General features: G+C 41.6%; 2 protein-coding genes and 1 long non-coding RNA gene across 5 annotated transcripts in view; 2 read left to right on the plus strand and 1 right to left on the minus strand.

The window, feature by feature from the left end:
* Positions 1 to 194: 194 nt before the first annotated feature.
* LOC6631283 (larval cuticle protein A3A) lies at positions 195 to 1285 on the plus strand. 2 transcript variants are annotated; one of them, XM_070207389.1, is made up of 3 exons: positions 195 to 337; positions 401 to 1033; positions 1088 to 1285. In XM_070207389.1, the coding sequence occupies exons 1-3, from the start codon at positions 326 to 328 to the stop codon at positions 1157 to 1159; spliced, it is 717 nt and encodes a 238-aa protein (XP_070063490.1). In that variant the 5' UTR covers positions 195 to 325; the 3' UTR covers positions 1160 to 1285. The 2 variants fall into 2 exon arrangements, with proteins under 2 accessions (XP_070063490.1, XP_002053522.1); XM_002053486.4 differs by having other exon boundaries at positions 401 to 1285.
* A 1921-nt stretch (positions 1286 to 3206) lies between these two features.
* LOC138910913 (uncharacterized) lies at positions 3207 to 3926 on the plus strand. Its single transcript, XR_011416114.1, has 2 exons — positions 3207 to 3439; positions 3521 to 3926. It is a non-coding gene; the product is annotated as an uncharacterized lncRNA (long non-coding RNA).
* Positions 3927 to 7907: 3981 nt separating this feature from the next.
* Positions 7908 to 18803, minus strand: part of pb (homeobox proposcipedia) — a 38671-nt gene continuing 27775 nt past the window's right edge. The window contains exons 4-9 of one of the 2 annotated variants that reach the window (XM_032435532.2): positions 11960 to 12102; positions 11492 to 11606; positions 9886 to 10017; positions 9641 to 9819; positions 8808 to 9580; positions 7908 to 8498 (exon numbers count right to left, since the gene is read on the minus strand). In XM_032435532.2, coding sequence (XP_032291423.1) covers positions 8003 to 8498; positions 8808 to 9580; positions 9641 to 9819; positions 9886 to 10017; positions 11492 to 11606; positions 11960 to 12102 — 1838 coding nt within the window. In that variant the 3' untranslated portion in view covers positions 7908 to 8002. Of the gene's footprint in view, positions 8499 to 8807; positions 9581 to 9640; positions 9820 to 9885; positions 10018 to 11491; positions 11607 to 11959; positions 12118 to 18803 lie in introns of both variants that reach the window. The other variant, XM_032435527.2, reaches the window with a different exon arrangement.

Consider the following 18803-nt stretch of genomic DNA (forward strand, 5'->3'; position numbering starts at 1 on the left):
ATCTGCATATCAACTCGGCACACGTGCTTTTCCTATGAGACCAGAATCTTTCTCTTTTTGGCTATAGTTCTTGCAGATCAAAACATGATTATTTGCACACCCACAGTACTTACTCTCGAACAGGAAGTATCAGCAATCGGCAGCCAACAATCAACGTCCAAAACATTAAAACTTTGCTGTCACCATGAAAATAAAACGCTCACTCGCAGCAGCGCAGCCGCGTCGCCGATTTGCTATATAAGTTGAGGCTTACGCCCAGAAATGTATCATTCGACGATCAAGTTCACTTCTGTAAAGAACTCAACTAAACCCCAAAAGCAACAAGATGGCATTCAAGGTGAGTACCACTGGACAATGGATACACTTATGTGTGCTTATGGATTATCTCGCCGCATTCCAGTTTGTTTTTGCACTCGCCTTCGTCGCCGTGGCCAGCGCTGGCTATGTGCCCGAGGCCTATCACGCAGCTGCTCCAGTTGCCACTTACGGTGCCCCCGTGGCTGTGGCCCAGAAGGTGGTGGTCAAGTCCAACGAGGAGTACGATCCCCATCCCCAGTACCGTTTCTCGTACGGAGTCGATGACAAGCTGACCGGAGACTCCAAGGGTCAGGTGGAGGAGCGCGATGGCGATGTCGTCCGTGGCGAGTACTCGCTGGTGGATGCCGATGGCTACAAACGCACCGTTCAGTACACCGCCGATCCCGTCAATGGCTTCAACGCTGTGGTCAACCGTGAACCTCTGGTCAAGGCCGTCGCTGTTGCTCCCGTTGTGAAGACCGTTGCCGCCGCCCCCGTCGCTCACTATGCCGCGCCCGCTAACTATGCTGCTCCAGCTCCAGTGGCTCACTATGCCGCTCCATCTGTCCAGTATGCCGCCCCAGCTGTTGTCAAGACGGTCGCTCCTGTTGCCCACTATGCTGCTCCAGCTCCAGTGGCTCACTATGCCGCCCCAGCTGTTGTCAAGACTGTTGCTCCAGCCTACTCCACCTATGCCGCCCCAGCTCAGGTGGCCCACTATGCTGCCCCAGCGCAGGTGGCCCACTATGCCGCCCCAGCTCAAGTGGCCCACTATGCTGCACCAGCTCAGGTAGCCCACTATGCCGCCCCCGCAGCCCACTACGCCACCTACTCCGCACCAGCCGTCGCCTACCACCACTAAAATGTTGAATTCTTGTTTATAATCGTATATAGAATCGTTGCTCATATTACTGTACATTTATTTATTGCCATCAACAATAAAATAATGCATACATGTATGTTAGAATATCTTGGATTACAATTAAAATGGATTTTTATTTGAAATTAGAATAAATCATAATACTGGTACATTTTTGGTGAAAAATCATAAATAAATGTCTGAATTAAGTGTATATTGGATCTAGGCTATGGTTATATCCAACTTACAGTTGCATTGACTTCTATATTCTTTTATATTTCAATTTGATGATACTCTTAAATTTTTTAATTTGTACAGCAGTTTACTCAAATTTATTTGTAAGAAATTATAGTCTTATTTTTTGTGGTATTTGAACAATTGACGCAAGCTGCATAGGAATGGGCTTTTAATCGTTTTAGTTGAGAAATCATATTAGAAATATTGTTTATTCAACGACCATATTTGTACTCAGAAAAAATTCTCTTAGAATATTTGGGTGCCGTCTGAAGCAGCACAGCGCGTATTCAAATAAGCAATAATATAAATAAGTATAAATGCTATTTACCTGGACCGGCAATTCCAATTGCAGTTGTTGATAATTGGTTAGGTCGTTCACATTCTGCGCACTATTATCCAGTTTTTGCTGCCTTTTTTGTGTTTGAGGAGCTCATAACTTGTTTGTCAGCCAGTCGAAACAACGGAAAAAGTTCACAGACAATGGAAAGCATAAAAGGATTTCGAAGTCGTAGTATTTGCAGTGCTGCAGTTCATGTCCTGCTGTCTGGCGTCCGCAGGACTTTTGTTTGAAATTGAAATCCTTTAAGGATGTTTCATACCTTTGCTGCTGCCACTGCGGCTTCGCTTTCACTCGCAACGTGAGTGCAACGAACTGCGCTGCGCTGTTGTCCTGCCTTAAGTATGATCCTGGCTCGTCAGGCTGTCTGAAGACACAATTCGAAATTCTTGCCAGCCGGGCAGGCAGGGTGAGAGGCACATTAGCATATATATATATATATACATACATGCATTTGAAGGGTCGGCAGGATTCTGCTATGAAATCCTGGGGTCATGACTTCAATTTTTCAAATGATAAATACGCGTATTTGCAACAGCTCTGGCAGAAGGGATATTTTGTTGGAATAAATAACCACAACTATGCTAGATCTGCAGTGAAGAGGCCAAACTAAACTCTAGTTTCCCACAATTGATATCATTTGCGGCCATTCTAGATATCTGTGACAGATAACTCCCTGCACCTGTTGTGCGTTTCCCGACAAGAACTATTCTGTTAGGGTGCTTCAAGGTCGGGATGTTGTAAGCGCAGCTAGCCAACTGCTACGTGTTTAGTCTGACCCTTGTGAAGGGATTTCTGTTTCTGCTTAAATCGGACTAATCAAGTGGAAGATTGCACGTTTTTTAGGTGCGCACACATCGGATATATCGACTGTGCCGGGCGGACCCTTCTCAACTTCATCATCATCATATTATCATCTGCCTTAACCGAAAGCCCAACAACAATGCGAACTGACAATGCGAGCAGACAAAACAAAAGAGAAAAAAAATAAGTAAAATCAAGAAAGTATTACTGTATTTAGCACGCCGATGATTAAATACCCTTGCAGACAAATAACTTTGAAGAGCTTTTATATATAAACTTTATTGGATTGTTCCTGGAATGCTATAATAATATCTCGAAGAACAAAAGGATGTTCATACGAGAACTCGACTTGCGAAGAATAATCATTTTTATAGAAGTTTTTGGATATGGTTGTCCGGTCTGGCCTATTTCGACATATCTATGAAAATGCCGAACTGCTCGATTAACAACATAACATAACATAACATATGTTCATAGAAACAGCCAGGCGATGAGGCTATATGTATTTATATATTATACTATAAATATATATGTATATAGATCATGGGAACGGAGACGTCTCCTCTTGTGCAAGGCATATTTCGCAACAAACATACATACCCTCTGCTAGGGTATAATAAAAGCACATGAACAACAACAACGAAAATGTTAAACCCGATCAAGTGAGCTAAAGGATCGCCAGCCAGAATCAAGCATCAAAACAGGCTTTCGCAGCGTGTGGCTCGTATAAATAGGAGTGCGCGACTCCTGGCCGCCTCATTCAGTGTTTTGTGCTGAGTCCAAGAGGTTGGGCTCACGGCCAGCAATTGAGCCAAGGACAGCAGCCACCAATTGGATTCGTTACGGCAATTACGAGTTGACAGTGGACGCAGCACAGCGGAGCGCAGAATGCGATTCTGCAAATTGTAATTAACATAGTTTTAAGAAACGGTTAAGCTATTTAAGGAACATCTATGACATAACCGGTTATTATGTTTCAATTGCAGTTTGCGGCCATCCAGCACAGATCGCAGAGCAGCTGCTGCCAACTCCATGGGAATGTAATCCTTGATATCCGGTCCGGCCAACGCCCAACGCCGAACGCCCAACGTCCAACGCTCGGCACACAACAACTACTACAACTCTTTCGGCATATATTTGGCTTTGCACATCTAAACATCATCCAGCACCGGCAGCAACAACACCCGACGATGACATTTGGCTGGCAGGCAATGGCATTCGATTGTTAGCCACGCCGATTCGCCGTTTGGCACTCGTCACAAGGCATTGAATCGCACGGACCCGTTGGAAGAACCCTCCAAATGCATATTCGGCCCTTGAACAAAATTTTCATTTGTGATTAAGTTTAGGTGTAACCAATAAACAGAAAAAATATTACAATAGGCTACCAAATTGTCTCGTGTGTATTTACTCAACAATTTAACACTGTTTACAGTCATCGATCGATAATGTTATCTAACTATATAATATCATTTTGATAATGGAATCTAAGCTTGGCATTTCATATAGAGCATGTATACAGCTGATAGGTCTTGAAAACTTGATTAATTCTATTCGACCCGCATACATAATTAACACATTTTAAAAATGTTGTATAAACTCATTAAAGCGCCCGACGCAAAGCTTAACATTAAAACTAAAGTAGGCAGTTTTTGTCAGTGTAGTAAAACGAAATAGTTTAGCTTAATTAAAATCTCGGTGCGCAAATTGCGATTATAAAAATATGCATGAAAATGTTTTTAATACATATTTCGTTATGATTGCTGTACACAAATGCCAAGCAGTCGCATGTGAACAATATTTTATGTATATCAAGGTCAGAGGTGCTCCCACAAAAGCCTATGACTGGAACTTATGGATCAAAAGAAATAAAACACATGTGTGTGTCTGTGTGTGTGCAGGTGTGTTTGTGTATGTGTGTGTGTGTGGTGCTGCCAAAAAGTAAGTTAACTGCAAACTGGTTTGTATTACTTTAATTGCCATTATTTCACTTGTTGGCCCGTTGCCAGTTGGTAGTTGGCCTGCGCAGGGCCGTTAAGGTTTGGTGTACTACATAGCTAACTAACTGCTCCAGTTGCCAGCCGAGATGCTGACATTGTTCCCATACAAATATCAACAACAAACTTGGTTAAATGCTTGTACATTTTGTTTTCATTACAAGCTCGCATATTTGTCAACGTCATCGTATTTGTCATCGCCGGCGTTGTTAACGTGGCCAACACAACGGCAGCTCTTCAAATGCCTTGCCTTAATGCCAGCGTACAGTGTTAATGGCCATTTATTGTAATTAACCAGCTCTAAATTCCAGTTACTTTGCGTCGTTATCCGTCAGATAAAATGCCAAAGCCAAAGGCTAAGGCAAAGGCAGAGCCAAAGACTTTGTTGACGTTTGGCTTGCTACCGAATCAATTTCAATACGAATTTCGATTTTTTCTTCGGAATTTCGCAAGTCTATACGGCATTGACCTTAGCCAGACCTAAGTCGTGCAGTTATTTTTATATACCTTGTGTACTCAATCAGCAGTAGCCAAAAGTTAAGTGTGTAATGGTTTAATTTAATTAAATTAAGCAGGACATGCCTAGGCGTATCTACAGCTCCGATTTGAACTTCGTGTTCGTTTTCCCCCTTTCTGTCATTAATACGTGCCAAAATTTTAGCTATATCTCTTAGAGTAAGCATTTGATCGTAAATGCTTACAGACCATTAGTTCAAGTAAGGCTCGCTGGATTTTTGCCTTTATTAAGAGCTTGTATTGACTGTCTTATAAACTTTTATCTCTGCTTTAACTGTCTGACTTTTCCTTTCACTCCCCCTTTTCCTTGTTGTCTTTTAGTTATATTTATATATTGTTTTTAAATAAATAAGATTGCATCTTAAGCCCATGCATTGACTGTCTCCTAGTTTTGTATATGTAAAGGTAACCAACATTGACCCTGAGTTAGCCATTTTAATTCTAGCGACGGCCATTTTATTATTCGCCTTTTGTTTGTTTTCGTCCGGAACAACATTGGGCCCATTTGTTTGTTAGCTAAAAGAACTTGGAAATTTTCACATTGGAATAATAAATAACAACATTGGGCAGCTGCGCACACTTACACAATTGAGAAAGTGAGAGAGAGAGTCATAATTATATGGCTGAGCTAGACTTGAGCTGATCTTCGCCGCGTTCAGTGTTCTGGCAGCTGCCGAGATGTTTGTGCGTACGCGGGTGCTGTGAATGATGTGCGTGTAATTGTGTTTTGCTTTCCACAGGAAAAGTTAGTATTGAGTGCTTATGTAAGTCCAACGATTAACGAATGTGTGTATGAATATTTAAGTGTAAAATTTAAGTGCTAGTTCGATTTTAGTTGGTTTTATAGGCAAAAAGAGAACGCCATAGCCAAATGTTGAGTCTGTTCTCTGCTCGCACTCTCTCCTTGTTATAATCTCTGTTATACAGAATATCTTTCAGAGGCAGAGAAGAAGAATTTGAAGTCGGTGGATCATTCACACATGACAAACATTGTCTCTCCCCTCTTTCATGCTTTCATCTACATTTACACTAACAAATGTAGTTAAATTTCAAATAGCCAAATCTCCTGTACTACGTGTTTAATCGAAGCATCTGCAAATACGAACCCTACCCTACGTGCATATTGGATGTGCGGCTTTTGGGCAAGGGGCGAGGTGGCAGACGGGACACAGGTTGTGACATTGTTTAGGTTTTAGCCAGCACTCGACATATACACGAACCTCGACACGGATGCGGTTGCCGACACCGTTACTCTGCCCAGACGCCAGCCAGGAGGCAATTTTGACAAACATTCGACCGGGTGATCAATCTTAAATTTTCACCGCTTCTGTCAGAATTGTGCGCAGTCGACGACAGGGGACTGGGATTGGTCTTAGTACTGGGACTAGGACTGGCACTGGCACTGGCACTGGGACTGGAACTGGGTCTAGGACTGGGCAAGTCCATGAAATGTTGACAGCAAAACGCAGAAATTCTGCTGGTTGACGAATGGGCACAGGCGGAGTCCTCTGGGACACAAACTGCGACCAATGACCAAATGAAGCGTAAATGTTCTCACTTCAAGTTTCAATAAGCAACTGGCTATCATATTGAATAGGCTTAAATCGAAGAAGGTTTTTTTTATAAGAGCTATATAAGCAAAGATAACTTTCATTATTTCATAAACAAAACATACTTTCTATCCTTTTGACTTGCTATTGCTTATAATAATTTGATTCCCTGATGGAAATGTATTCAGTTTAATTCCCATATATCAAAAACTAAAGCCTTTATAAAATTTTTCCCATAAATTCAACCAATTTTTGTTGCCAAACTGTGAAATTTATGCATAAAATCTTACATGCACGCAATTTTACAAACACGTATCTTAAGAATCGTTTCTATTTGCAGAACATAATCCCACACTCTACGGGCTTAGCACCCTTCAACGCCCGAAACTCATCCATCATTAATTGTCAGTCTGTTTGCTTCTTCTTCTTTTTGCTAGGGCCAGCGCATATGTGTAAGTGTTTTTTTTTTGAGTGTAGCATTTAAAAAGAGAAGTTTTTCGAAGAAACTATTTTTGGATGCGAAGTGTTTCTCGAACACTTTTCGCAAATGCCATAAGTCGAACTTAATTAATGAAATGTTTGGCTTTTGTAGAGTTTTCGGTAATATTTATTCATTTATTTCATTCATTCATTGTTTAGAGTCTAGAGTTAATTGTATTGGGAATTTGGAACAACATACAAACATTACAAACATTGAATTCAATTGATTTTAGTTTTGCCATTTATTAGATACTTATTCGAATACAATTTAAAATCATAATATTACATAATGGAATATCTTTTCATACATATATGTATATTGAAAATGTTCACACACGATTTGAGCTACATTCGAATATTTACAAAACACAATTGGTGCAAATTTTTATTTAATTTTTGATTTCTTTTTAGATGGAATTTATATATTTTATGCTTATGCTTAGGCTGAATTAATTATTTTTTTTTTTGATTAGGACTGGTGGAAATTTACGATAAAGTATTTTTAATTTTTACTAGCTATATACAATTTTAATTTACTTTATTTTTTTGTTTTGATTTTTTAATTTTTTCTTTTTTGAACGGAGACAACTTACTTTTATCGCGTGCTGGCTTTTAGCCAAATGTTTATTTTAATGAAATCTGCACCGACTTACCCGTCTCAAAGATACTGAAGCGAGCCATAACTATATACATATATATATATATATATTAATGGATATTTCATTTATCACTCTACCTACTTACATACATACATACACATATGGTGTGAGGATAGTCATACGAACATATTTACAGATATGTGCTACGACAATGGAGTTTGAGGGAGGGGGTGGATGGGGGGGGGGGGGGGGGTGTCAGATAATTGGACTACATGGATGACATTGCAGTTAATTTACACTCGTGCGATAACTTCGCTCTACTAGAACTAACTCAGTTGATAGTATTCCGGGGCAAAGTCGTTGGCCAGATTGCTCAGAAAATTAAAGTCCGAAGAGCTGTTCGAGTTTTCGAGGCCGCCAACCACTGAGCCGCCAGTGTTGGCAAACGCCTGCATCTGTCCAACGGGTCCAGCGGCGCCATTCAACACGAAATTCGAGTTCAGATGCGTGGCCGGCGGTGGCGGCGCAGCAACCACCTGAACAGCAGCTGCAGCCGCTGCCGGATTGTGGTGGGCGTGCAGTTGGGGATGGGCCTGGGCCTGGGCCTGGGCCTGGGCCTGGGCCTGGACCTGGGCCTCCATGGTATGATGCGGATGGTGGGCGTGTGGGTGGGGGTGGCTGTGCGTGGGCGGAACAGGCGGCTGTTGCTGACCTGGGCCGGGCTCATAGTAGCCGCCGCCAAAGTTGTTGTAGCCCTCGCAGTTTTCCATTTGCAAGCCAAGCGCACTGTACGTTTCGCCGGTTCCAATGTGATGCATGTGTCTGCAAGGGATAGCAAAGGGTTGTTAATATAGAAAGGAATTAATTTTTCATTTAATTTTCGGAAATGCTTCGTTAGGTGTGGAGCAGTTCAGTAAGTATGATACCGAATTTAGGTGTGGAGCAAGTGTAACTTAGCTCTTCAACTACATCGTTAAGTGTGGAGCAGTTATCTTGCATGTAATTTCGGCGAGTGTGGAGCAGTGTGAAGTTTGATTTCGTCGAGTATGTGTGCTCGGTTGCTCACCCCACTAACTGGCTACGTGTAACATAGAGGGCGCTTTTAAGCTTTACTGTTGAACTGCTACTTACTGTTGGTGATTTATTGGCGTCTGCTGTTGCTGGTGTTGATGCTGTTGCTGTTGTTGAAAGACTACAGACTGATGTTGGTTTTGGTGTTGGAAATTCATGTTGTCGTAGTAGGCGCCGCCCGTTTGTGTCTTGGGATCATAGAAGTTGCTCGGCCCATTGATAGGGGGCGCCTCAAAGTCACCAACTGGATGCAGCTGCTGTTGGTGTTGCTGGTGGTTCATGTACGCGCTGCCGCCATTGGTGTCATTGTAGTTGTAGTAGAACTGCTGTTCGTGTTGGTGTTGTGGTTGACTGTTTTGATGGAAACTCGCATTGGCCGCCACATTCGCGTTTGGTTTGGGACTTAGATAATCGCCGTGAAGTGGTTGTTGTTGCTGCTGTTGCTGTTGCTTGTGCGGGTTGTGGTGCGGCGAGGCGGCGAATTCAATATCGTATTTGCCGTAATAATCCTGCGGCATTTGCTGCGGCGCTTGCAAAGTTTTTGGGTTCGGATTCGCATTGGCATTCGGATTGGGATAGTAGCCAGGCCCAGGGAAATACCCAGTCGGACCAGCAGCGCTGCTGCTCTCGCTCAGCGGGGAGGCAATCGCAATGACATTCGCATTGGCGTTCTGATACCGCTTCTTGCCGCCGGCCTTGGCCGCGGGCGGATTCGTGGCGACGGCGGCGGCAGCAGCGTCGGGGTCACGCCGGAAACTAGCTAAACTGGGACCCGCTTCATAGCCAAATGGCGAGGCCTTGGATGAGGTGGAAACGGCCTCCTTCTTGATGACCTGTCGTGGAAAATAGTTGCATATTAATGGACTCAGTTGGAATTAGATCTGGACATTTACCTGGCTATGGCCGTCCATGTCTTTCTTCTTCACCTTGATGGGACTCTCGTCGATGTCCTCGTCCAGGCTTACGCTGGAGGCCACGCTGGAGTCGGCGCTGATGACATTCGAGGCGGATACGGTGGTGCTGCCCAGCAGATTGGACGAGATGCCGGTCTCCAGCGATGAATTCGGAGTAACTATTATTGGATCGATGGATCAATTAGTTTGATTGGCTAGCTCTGATTACGCTTGCCAGCACTTACGACTTCCTGCGCTTGGATTATTATTTGTGGCGCTGGGCGTGTTGTTGTTGTGTCCTCGCGAATTGGACGTGGAGTCCGGTATATCGTCGGAGGGCAGCTCGCAGCCTTGACACGATTTCTTCGAATTGGAGTCTGCGTTTCACGGTAACCAAAGTAAATCAGACGGTTTGAGTGCGAAAATTGATGATTTGTTTTTATAAAGAACACAAAAATAGCAAAAACCAAAAAAAAAAAAAACAAAACAAAAAAATATACTCTGAACTAAAGCTGAAGATATCACGAAAGGGGTTAGGTCTTGGCCGCATGAGGAGATGGGAAACTTTCGAGCCCGAGTCTCGAGCGAAATGCCAAACTTGAGCCCTCCTCCAACTGACAATGATTGATAAGCTACAGCATATTCTACTCTTCTGCTTCGAAAAGTAAAAGTGGCCCGCCAAAAGATAACCGAGTGGTTCGTGGTTCGTGGTTCATTCGAGCAGAAGGGAGCCATAGGAGTTGCCATAAGTTTTGCTCATCATTTGCTCTGTCTTTAAACTGACCTAATTCCTAACGAGTTCTTGTAATGTGCTCATAGAATGGATTGTGAATTTAAAGAGCTATCTTAAATGTAAATAGGCCCATTTTCTTATTGTTATCTTTGCTATCAATACGGTTTTTATGCCCTTATGGTAGTACGTTTAATTTTGCAATGAAAGCAGGCAGCATTTCCGACTCCATAAAGTGTAAACATTTAGTCTATTAGATGACAAGCTACCTTCATGAAACTTGTTGTATATGTCGGAACCGGCTGGATCGGACCACTATATCGTATAGCTGAGATAGCAAAGATCAGTCGAAAAGAAGGTTCTTGTAAGGAAAATCAAGATATCTTGTCGAAGCACGATGCTCCTTATTTATGAGCCACAGCTTATCAACATCGGAACACTATATCATATAGCATTCTAGGAAGATTCTGTCCAATCTAAGTTTTGAGAGCTTAACAATTATTCTTAGATATCTGCAGCCCGTAAGCCATAATTCTACAGGGTATGTAATTTTCGGCATGCCGCACATAGCCGTTCTCTCTTGTTGATATTATTTATATTAATATAAGATATTTGATTTCCAAAACGTTTCGCAATTTGTATTTTTGAATCTGCAAACATTATTTTAAAACTTTAAAAGGTTCTCGAAAATCTTATAATAAATTTAACTTTCTGATGGACTATTTTCTGACGCCCTTTAGATTATCTTTTGGTAGAATTCGGAAAATTGTTTCTACGTTTCAAAATAAAAAATTTTTATTATTATTTTGAGTCGAACATTTTTTTGAAAAGAAGAAAGAAGAACTCTTTTGTAATCCCTGTATTAGGTTGGAATAATAGAATTTGCTTTACATTCTAGTTACTATTTGGTTAATATTTCGTTTCGCGTTTGGCTCATGATAATTATTTGAATTCTAACTTTTTTAATATGATTTTAAATTCATTATTAAATTTGAAAATAGTGTTTCCTGAGAAGACATTTAGTAAAAATAAAGCTTGTTAATATTTCTGACAGCTCGCAACTTCAGCTTTAGTTCTTAAATAAAATTTGAAAAGGCGTTTCCGGCGGACTTTGCACTTACTACTATCGGATTGATCATCGTCACCTTTGAGGCTATCCTTGTTGTCCTCGTCGTCGGTCTTCGAGAGCGTTTGTCGTTTGTGTTTCATGCGACGGTTTTGAAACCAAACTTTGACCTGAAAACAAGGCAGCAATGGCGATAAAAATTGCATTATATAATTATAGTTGAAGGTGGAGGTGTGAAAGAAGAGCAATTAAAAAGTGTAGGAAAAGAGCTCAGCCGCAACGGACATGTGCGGATCTCAGCGACTGTCAACCTTGGCGTGGTGCAATTTATCAGAAATAATGGAATTTTTCCACCTTTCGAAGAGCAGGTGAAGGGTGTGCAGCGACCGACTGACTGTCAGGCTGAGCATTGAAATAAATTGAGTAAGAATGGGCAAGGGGTGAGAGAGGGAGAGGGAGGTAAGTAGGTAGGGAGTAAAGCGGAGCAGAGGCAGAGTCGAATGTGGAGTGGAATTGCACTCACCTGTCGCTCGGTCAGATCCAGGCTGGCTGCTATTTCGATTCTTCTTGGGCGGCATAAATATTTATTGAAATGGAATTCCTTCTCCAGCTCCAGCAGCTGCGTGTTTGTGTATGCGGTGCGCAGACGTCGGGGCAGGCCGTTTTCTGGAACGAATTCAGCTGCAATTGAAAATTGCATTTCTTGTTTGAGTCCGTGAATAAATGTGAATTTGAACGTGGCTCCGGCTTTGCCTGGTTACCGGAGCGCCTTCTACTAACAAATTGCATACGCTTGAGTTCGACTTCTGGGCGTAACCAACAACAACTGAGTGGCAGGAATCAAAAGCCCTCCCCGCTGCATGCATTGCGACAACTTAAAGTATTGAGCAACTGCTGCAACTGCTCCTGGGCTGGTTGTGATTGTAATCAATCCATCAGCTCGTCACCGGCCATAACTAATTCAGCGGTGGGCCAGCTATAGGAAGAGCATCCTGTCTGCCACCTAGCCCAATGCGGCTGCAGCTGATGTTCGTGTGGCTGCCACCAAATGCGGATAACGCATCTCTACCAAGTTTTCTCGAGCGTCGCGAGCAGCTTCCCATCTCCCATATCCATTCACATTGCCAGCTCTATCTCAATCTCAAGCGTTAAGTAATTAACAAAAATCTAATCAATCAATCCGTGTGCCGCGTGAGGCAACGCCAGCGACACTTCAAGTAGTTCGGCTACTGTTTCTGCTTTTGCTTCTGCTTTAGCTTCAGCTTCTGCATTTTCGAGCATCTCCAGCTTTTGGTTAACTTCATTTGAATATCTGGTTAGGGCGCGTTTGTACTGGGCATCTCAGGCATCGCTGAGAAAGCAGATAATGCTTTGGAAAGTTGTGATCTTTTTGAAAAACTATCTCTCCTGATATAAAACATTATTTTAGGTTTTGTTTACGATTTTCTTTGAGTGTTTTAACAAGCATGTGAATCAAATTATGAATATATTTTTGATTTTATACATCCGAGGACAAAATGTTCGTTTTTTACCCAAGCTGAGCCTTAAGACTGTTTATTCATATAAAAATATCCGAAATAAAGCTTGGAACCTAGTTTGTCTTCTTTGTTTTTGTCTTTGAGAACATGGCTTAACAGCTGCTGTTCGAGCATCTATAACATTATTTTATATAGATTCAGCTATTACATATATGAATAATACATTTTGAATGCAAAGCATAAGTTTCAAGTAAATCCATGACTTGTGCTCGTTTTTAAATGTCTAATTCAAATTTCTCATCAATTCAGTCGAGAGAAGCTATCAGCTTGCGAAGCCATTTGACATTCTCAAATTGGGTTACTCCTCTGACACATTTCAGTCACTCAGACATTGACAAAATGCGACAATTTGATTTGTTTTTATTGTAGTTGCTGCCACATTAATGTACAACCCGCCACATCGTTATTGTAACATACAACTAGTATGGAAAGCATTGCTAATGATGGTAAAAAGCAAATTCAACTCGAAATATGTCTTAAAAACAAAACTCACAAGTATCTGGGAATATCGTACATACTATACACTATTAAGCGGCAAAAAAAAAAGAAAAATTTTATATAAAATATTCGCATATTATATGAACATTTTGATATTTTTGCGTGCACACCTTATTTGCATTGATGCGATGAAATTTTCGCAACCGAAAAAGGCAAATGTATGCACGTGAATTTCCAGTTGAACGGAGCTTGGGCTTGGTTAGCGGTGGGGCAGAAGGGGTAGGGGGGGTGAGGTTCTCAATAGCCAGCAAATGGCAGCCAGACATAGACACTGATTGAATTACAGATGCGAGTTCCTTCATCAATACTGCCAAAGCGGATGCCATAAACACCACCTGGTGGGGCACACACCCACACACACACACACATATACACAACCCATTTCCCAAAATAGAAAGGCAAAGGGACACACAACAGCAGGAACATACAGGTGAGCCCCAAACCGGGAGGCTGTGGGAAGCAAGTCGCATGTTACGAGCACTTGCGAAAAGTGCCCAGATACAAGAGAGGGGGAGAGAGGGTGAGTGTAGGGTACGAAAAGCATAAATTTCGCACAAAAGTTGCAACCAAACTGTTTACGAGCAAAAGGCAAATAGGGAGCCAGAGTGGGTGGTGGGGCGGGGAGGGGACGGCAGGGCGAAGGCAGCCGCCAGCGACCGAAACTGAAAAGTAAAGTGCACAAAAGCAGAAAATATGATTTCCTTTTTGGCGACGACGAGCAGAAAGATAATTTTCTAAACCGAACCGTACACACACACACACACACACCGAGAGAGTCCGAGAGAGAGAGAGAGAGAGAGAAAGGGAAGGGCAGAGCGGGGCTAGCGGGCGGTTACACTGTGCAAGATTGGAGCAAAATGGAAAGCAAGTTGGCTGCAATTCCTGCAGCCTGGTCAAAATGAAATCTCAGTACCCGGCCATGGCCCGACAGCTGGTAACGGGCATTCAAGGTATCTGAAAATTACAAAATGAATTTTTGGCAGAGCGGGCGGGACAGGGCAGGGCGGGGCTGTGTGTGGTGGGCGTTGCATTGGAAATGTCATCAGCATGGATGAAATGCCGGAAAAGTCAAAACGTAACGAAACTTATCAGCAACTACGTCGGATACTTTGTGTGTGCAGCAGCACTTGGGCCCTGCCTGGCTGAAGATTTGCACTTGTGTTTTAAATCGGAGGCCAACGATATGTATGTACACATGTATATGTATGTGTGCATATATATTTATATACTATATATGGCCGTATAATATTAATTTTCAGCTCGGAAGTGCTAGTCATGATTTACAGCACTTGAAATACACTTATTAACAGCGCCGAGGGCATAATTTACATGTTAACACTTAAACGCACTCGTTGACCCCCCCACCCTTCTCCTCCCCCAGCTACACCTCCTACTGGGTCCAGCGCTTCGGTCTGACCTTTTTCCACACTTGCACTCCGCCTCGTTGCCCGCCTGCTGCAGTCAACTATGTGAAAATTTATGTCTGCATTTTGGTCAGGCGAACAACAACAAGAAAAAGAAAGAAAAAAAAATGCTGCTACGGCCACACTTAACGCATCTGCTGCCCCTGGCAGCCCGAGCCCGAAATTAAAATGAGCGTAAATTTTGCAACAATTGCAAAATGTTGCCAAAACGTACCCAAAGGTAACAAACACTTGTAAGTTTTTCATTGCTTATTAAAACGACTACACTGCTAGAAATTAAATATGACATTATTATGAATTGCATGTTAGTTAAAGTAAAAAAAAACAGGAAAAGAGTCTTGAAATGCTGTTTAAAAATACGATATGTGTATAAATATCTATCTACATCTCGTTTTTATAAATGAATTATTTCAAAAAATAAATGAGCATATAAAATAAATAAATGGCTACATTTTTGGCCTAAATCAGTAGCCAGAAGGACATCTGAGATGTCTTAATGGAAGGCCATATAAATTATACTTCTGGCTTGTATTTAGTTTGAGCCCAGCGTAAAATAAATTCTTCGTGTTTTATGTGCCTGTCAAAGTTAACAATCATTTTAAAGATCAATTAAAATTGTGTTGGGCTTTTAATCAACCATTTACGGAAAAATATAGTCTCGGTGCTGCTATCCTACAATATGCATATGAAAGACTTGGCTCTGTATATGATTTTTGCGAGATGTTGCCATATGTGCAAAAAAAACTTGCTACTTGCCGTTTAAATTCTTTACTTACAATGGGCTCAGTGTATTTGCCTCATTTAAATCATTCTCAAGTCCCATACCAAGGAATTTGGCTTTTTTACTGTGCATCCGCCCTTTGGCTTTTCCTTTCGCCACGACACTAAACATGTGCATAAGTACGCTGGGTCTTGGCTGTGGGTTTTGTGCTTAACCACTTACACGTGTTAGTCCATAAGGATGCACATTACGAACATTTGTAGACACATGAATGGGACAGCGGTCAACAAGGTGGACACAATTTGTGGCAGGACCTTTGAACGGTGCTGGCAAAGAACAAACACGATGACCAAAACTGGACACTGTTCAGGGGTTAGAAAAAATGACCTCAATTTATCTTGTAAAATTTTCTGGATCTAGCTAAAACTGCCACAAGGGTACAGAGGGGGAGAGGGGGGAGGGAGGGCGAGTTAGAAGTGGCACATTCTGTGGCTTGAGTTATGTTTGAGCTTGTGGTTGCAAAACTTTAAAGGCCCATCCTGAAAGTACTTACTGGAATTTGGTGAGGAATGGAAAAAGAGATGGGCACTGAACACAGCGAATGTCATGACAAATTCAATCAAAAAAGTCCGCCCAGGCTGGGAACGATGTTCAGATGGGGAGTGGCTAGGTGGAGAACGGATGTGCAGCTTACATGGAGGGCTTCTCGACTTTAGTTTCAGCTTCAGCTACTTCAAATGCCAAATGCTGCAATGCGTTGTGATGCGATACGATGCAGTAAAAATACTCAAGCTGACAACAAAAAGACACAGCTATAGATACAGATAGAAATACAGATGGAGAAAAGCAGAGCTGCTGCTGGAGCTGAAGCTTTGGTGTGGGTCGACAAATGTACGAATGCGCAGAGCTGCATCATTAATCATTTCGAGCCCAGGAAGACAACGACCGAGACGAGACGCAAAAGAAGGCGATGACGATGACGACGACGACGACGACGACCACGTTGAGGCAGTAGAAAAAGTCAATTTCTCATGAAAATATTTTGTATCTGTATCTATTTGCTATGCGTCTACAAAACTACGAAGTACAAACTAAAGGAAAAACGTGTCGTTTTAAACTGGAGTCACAGTTGCTCGTATCCATTTTATTGGCTACTCGATTGACATTCGAGACAAACGTGGCTTAAAGCTTGTTGCTCACATGCTGCTTGCTGGCCAATCCCAGGCTGAGTGGCCACCACAGGGTGTCCGGCACTGGAGTGCCTGCTGATTAGCTGCCAAGCGGGAGACAAAGGCCAAGTTAGGGCCCAGATGAAATGTCTTCAATCATTTAATTGTGGGCTAGATTGACATTCATGCGAAAAGTGTACAGCACTTGCGACAGAGCAGGCATTTGCTCTGGATTAGTTTTAATTAGCCTCGCCGAAAGGGGTCGAAAGAACAATAACAATAATAACAACAAAAGCAGCAACAGCCTTTAACGATTACGTGTATCCTTACCCAGAGGATTGGGCCAAGGGGTTTCAGTGTGAATGCTTTTACCGAGCTGCCAGTTTCAAAGATAAATTAGAGAAATATATTTAATGACTTTTCATGACCAGCAAATGTCAACAAACAGAACATTTACAGAGCAGTCACAACATCATCTACAACAACAACAACAATGATAACAAAACTATCTGCAGTCCGAGGAGTGTGGATTGTTTATCTAAGCGGTAGGACCCTCTTTGTTGGTAGGTGTGAAAATTGTTGATTAATGTTCCGTTTTGGAAACTGTCATTATTAAACTTGCATATTCCAAATTTGACGCGCGTAGTTTTAAATTTAAATTATATTTGATGATAAATAAATATATGCATCCAGTCGGCTTTTGAATAATTAATCTATGTATAAGGAAGTTTAACCTCATAAAGAAGATATTTCCACTTATTAAATATGTAAAACTGCTCTCTTCTCATAATACCAATAGCTATAAAATGAGAAAGACTTATATACTATTATAGAAGTTGCATGTCAAACTTAGTATTTAGTATTTCACGAAAATTCTTTTCCAGTACAAATGTGATTAGACATGAAAATTTAGATTATCGGAAATGTTTTGCATATGTTGGACTCTATCAGAAAATGACAAGGAAATAGTATTTTTCAAAAGCTTATAGAGCTTTCAATATAACTCTTAATGTTAATAAAAGCTTTAATGTGCTTTCAAAAATGCAGCCCTGATTTGCGTGATTTTAAAGTAGTCAAAAGTGCATTCAAAAAATAAAATCATGCTGACTGACATCCGAAATCAGTCAAAATAATCAAACTAGTAGAAAAGAGGCGAACAGACGCATATACCTATATCGATTTGGTACGAATCGCAGTATAATAGTGCTAAAGATGCTCTGTCGACGCATTAAACATTTCACAAACAAATTAAAATATATTCTGTTAACCATGAAAATTAAAAAGCCATTACGCAGCATTTGAGAGCCAAGAAAACAAGAACAAATCTCTGTTATCCGTTTAAAACTGGTCACATTGCTTTTTTAAACTTTTATGATTAAAACAAGTTGCCTACGTTCTAGTACACTCATACACACACACACACAGGGAGTGTGCCTTGTGGCAAATCGTCATTGAATCAAGTTAAATACTTTAAAGCGGCTCAAATTGAAAAACTTTCAACATGGCCCGCACAATGTATTGAGCCATGTGCATATATATAGAGTATATATATATATATATATATATATATATATATATATATATATTTTTTTTTTTTTTTTTTATATTGTATATGTACTTTATTTTCATATATATTTTTTATACAGATGCGCATGTGTCTAAAAATGAAAGAAAGAAACACATTTCGTCTCGGCTCGTCTCGTCTCGTCTCGTCAGGGAAATATGAAAGCTGTTGGTAAACTTTTATGCAGCGCCTAAACCCCTCTTCCACAGACTTTCCCCTGCCCAGCTCCATCCCCATCCCCGTCTTCATCTCTATCAGCAGCTACGCCACTGTCTCTGCCCCTGCCTCCGGCTGTGTCTCCGGTCTGTCATTTTGGCCTGGCGCACTGCTGCGAGCATTGCCTCAGCCATGGCTCAAATATGAAATCCATCAGGGATGCTAAGAGCTGTCAATCAAAATCAGCGAGGGAAACTTTTTCAGCGTTCAACAAAAAATTTACATTTCTTTTTTTTT

The sequence above is a fragment of the Drosophila virilis genome, chromosome 2 (genome assembly GCF_030788295.1).
Source record: "Drosophila virilis strain 15010-1051.87 chromosome 2, Dvir_AGI_RSII-ME, whole genome shotgun sequence".
Lineage (NCBI taxonomy): Eukaryota > Metazoa > Arthropoda > Insecta > Diptera > Drosophilidae > Drosophila > Drosophila virilis.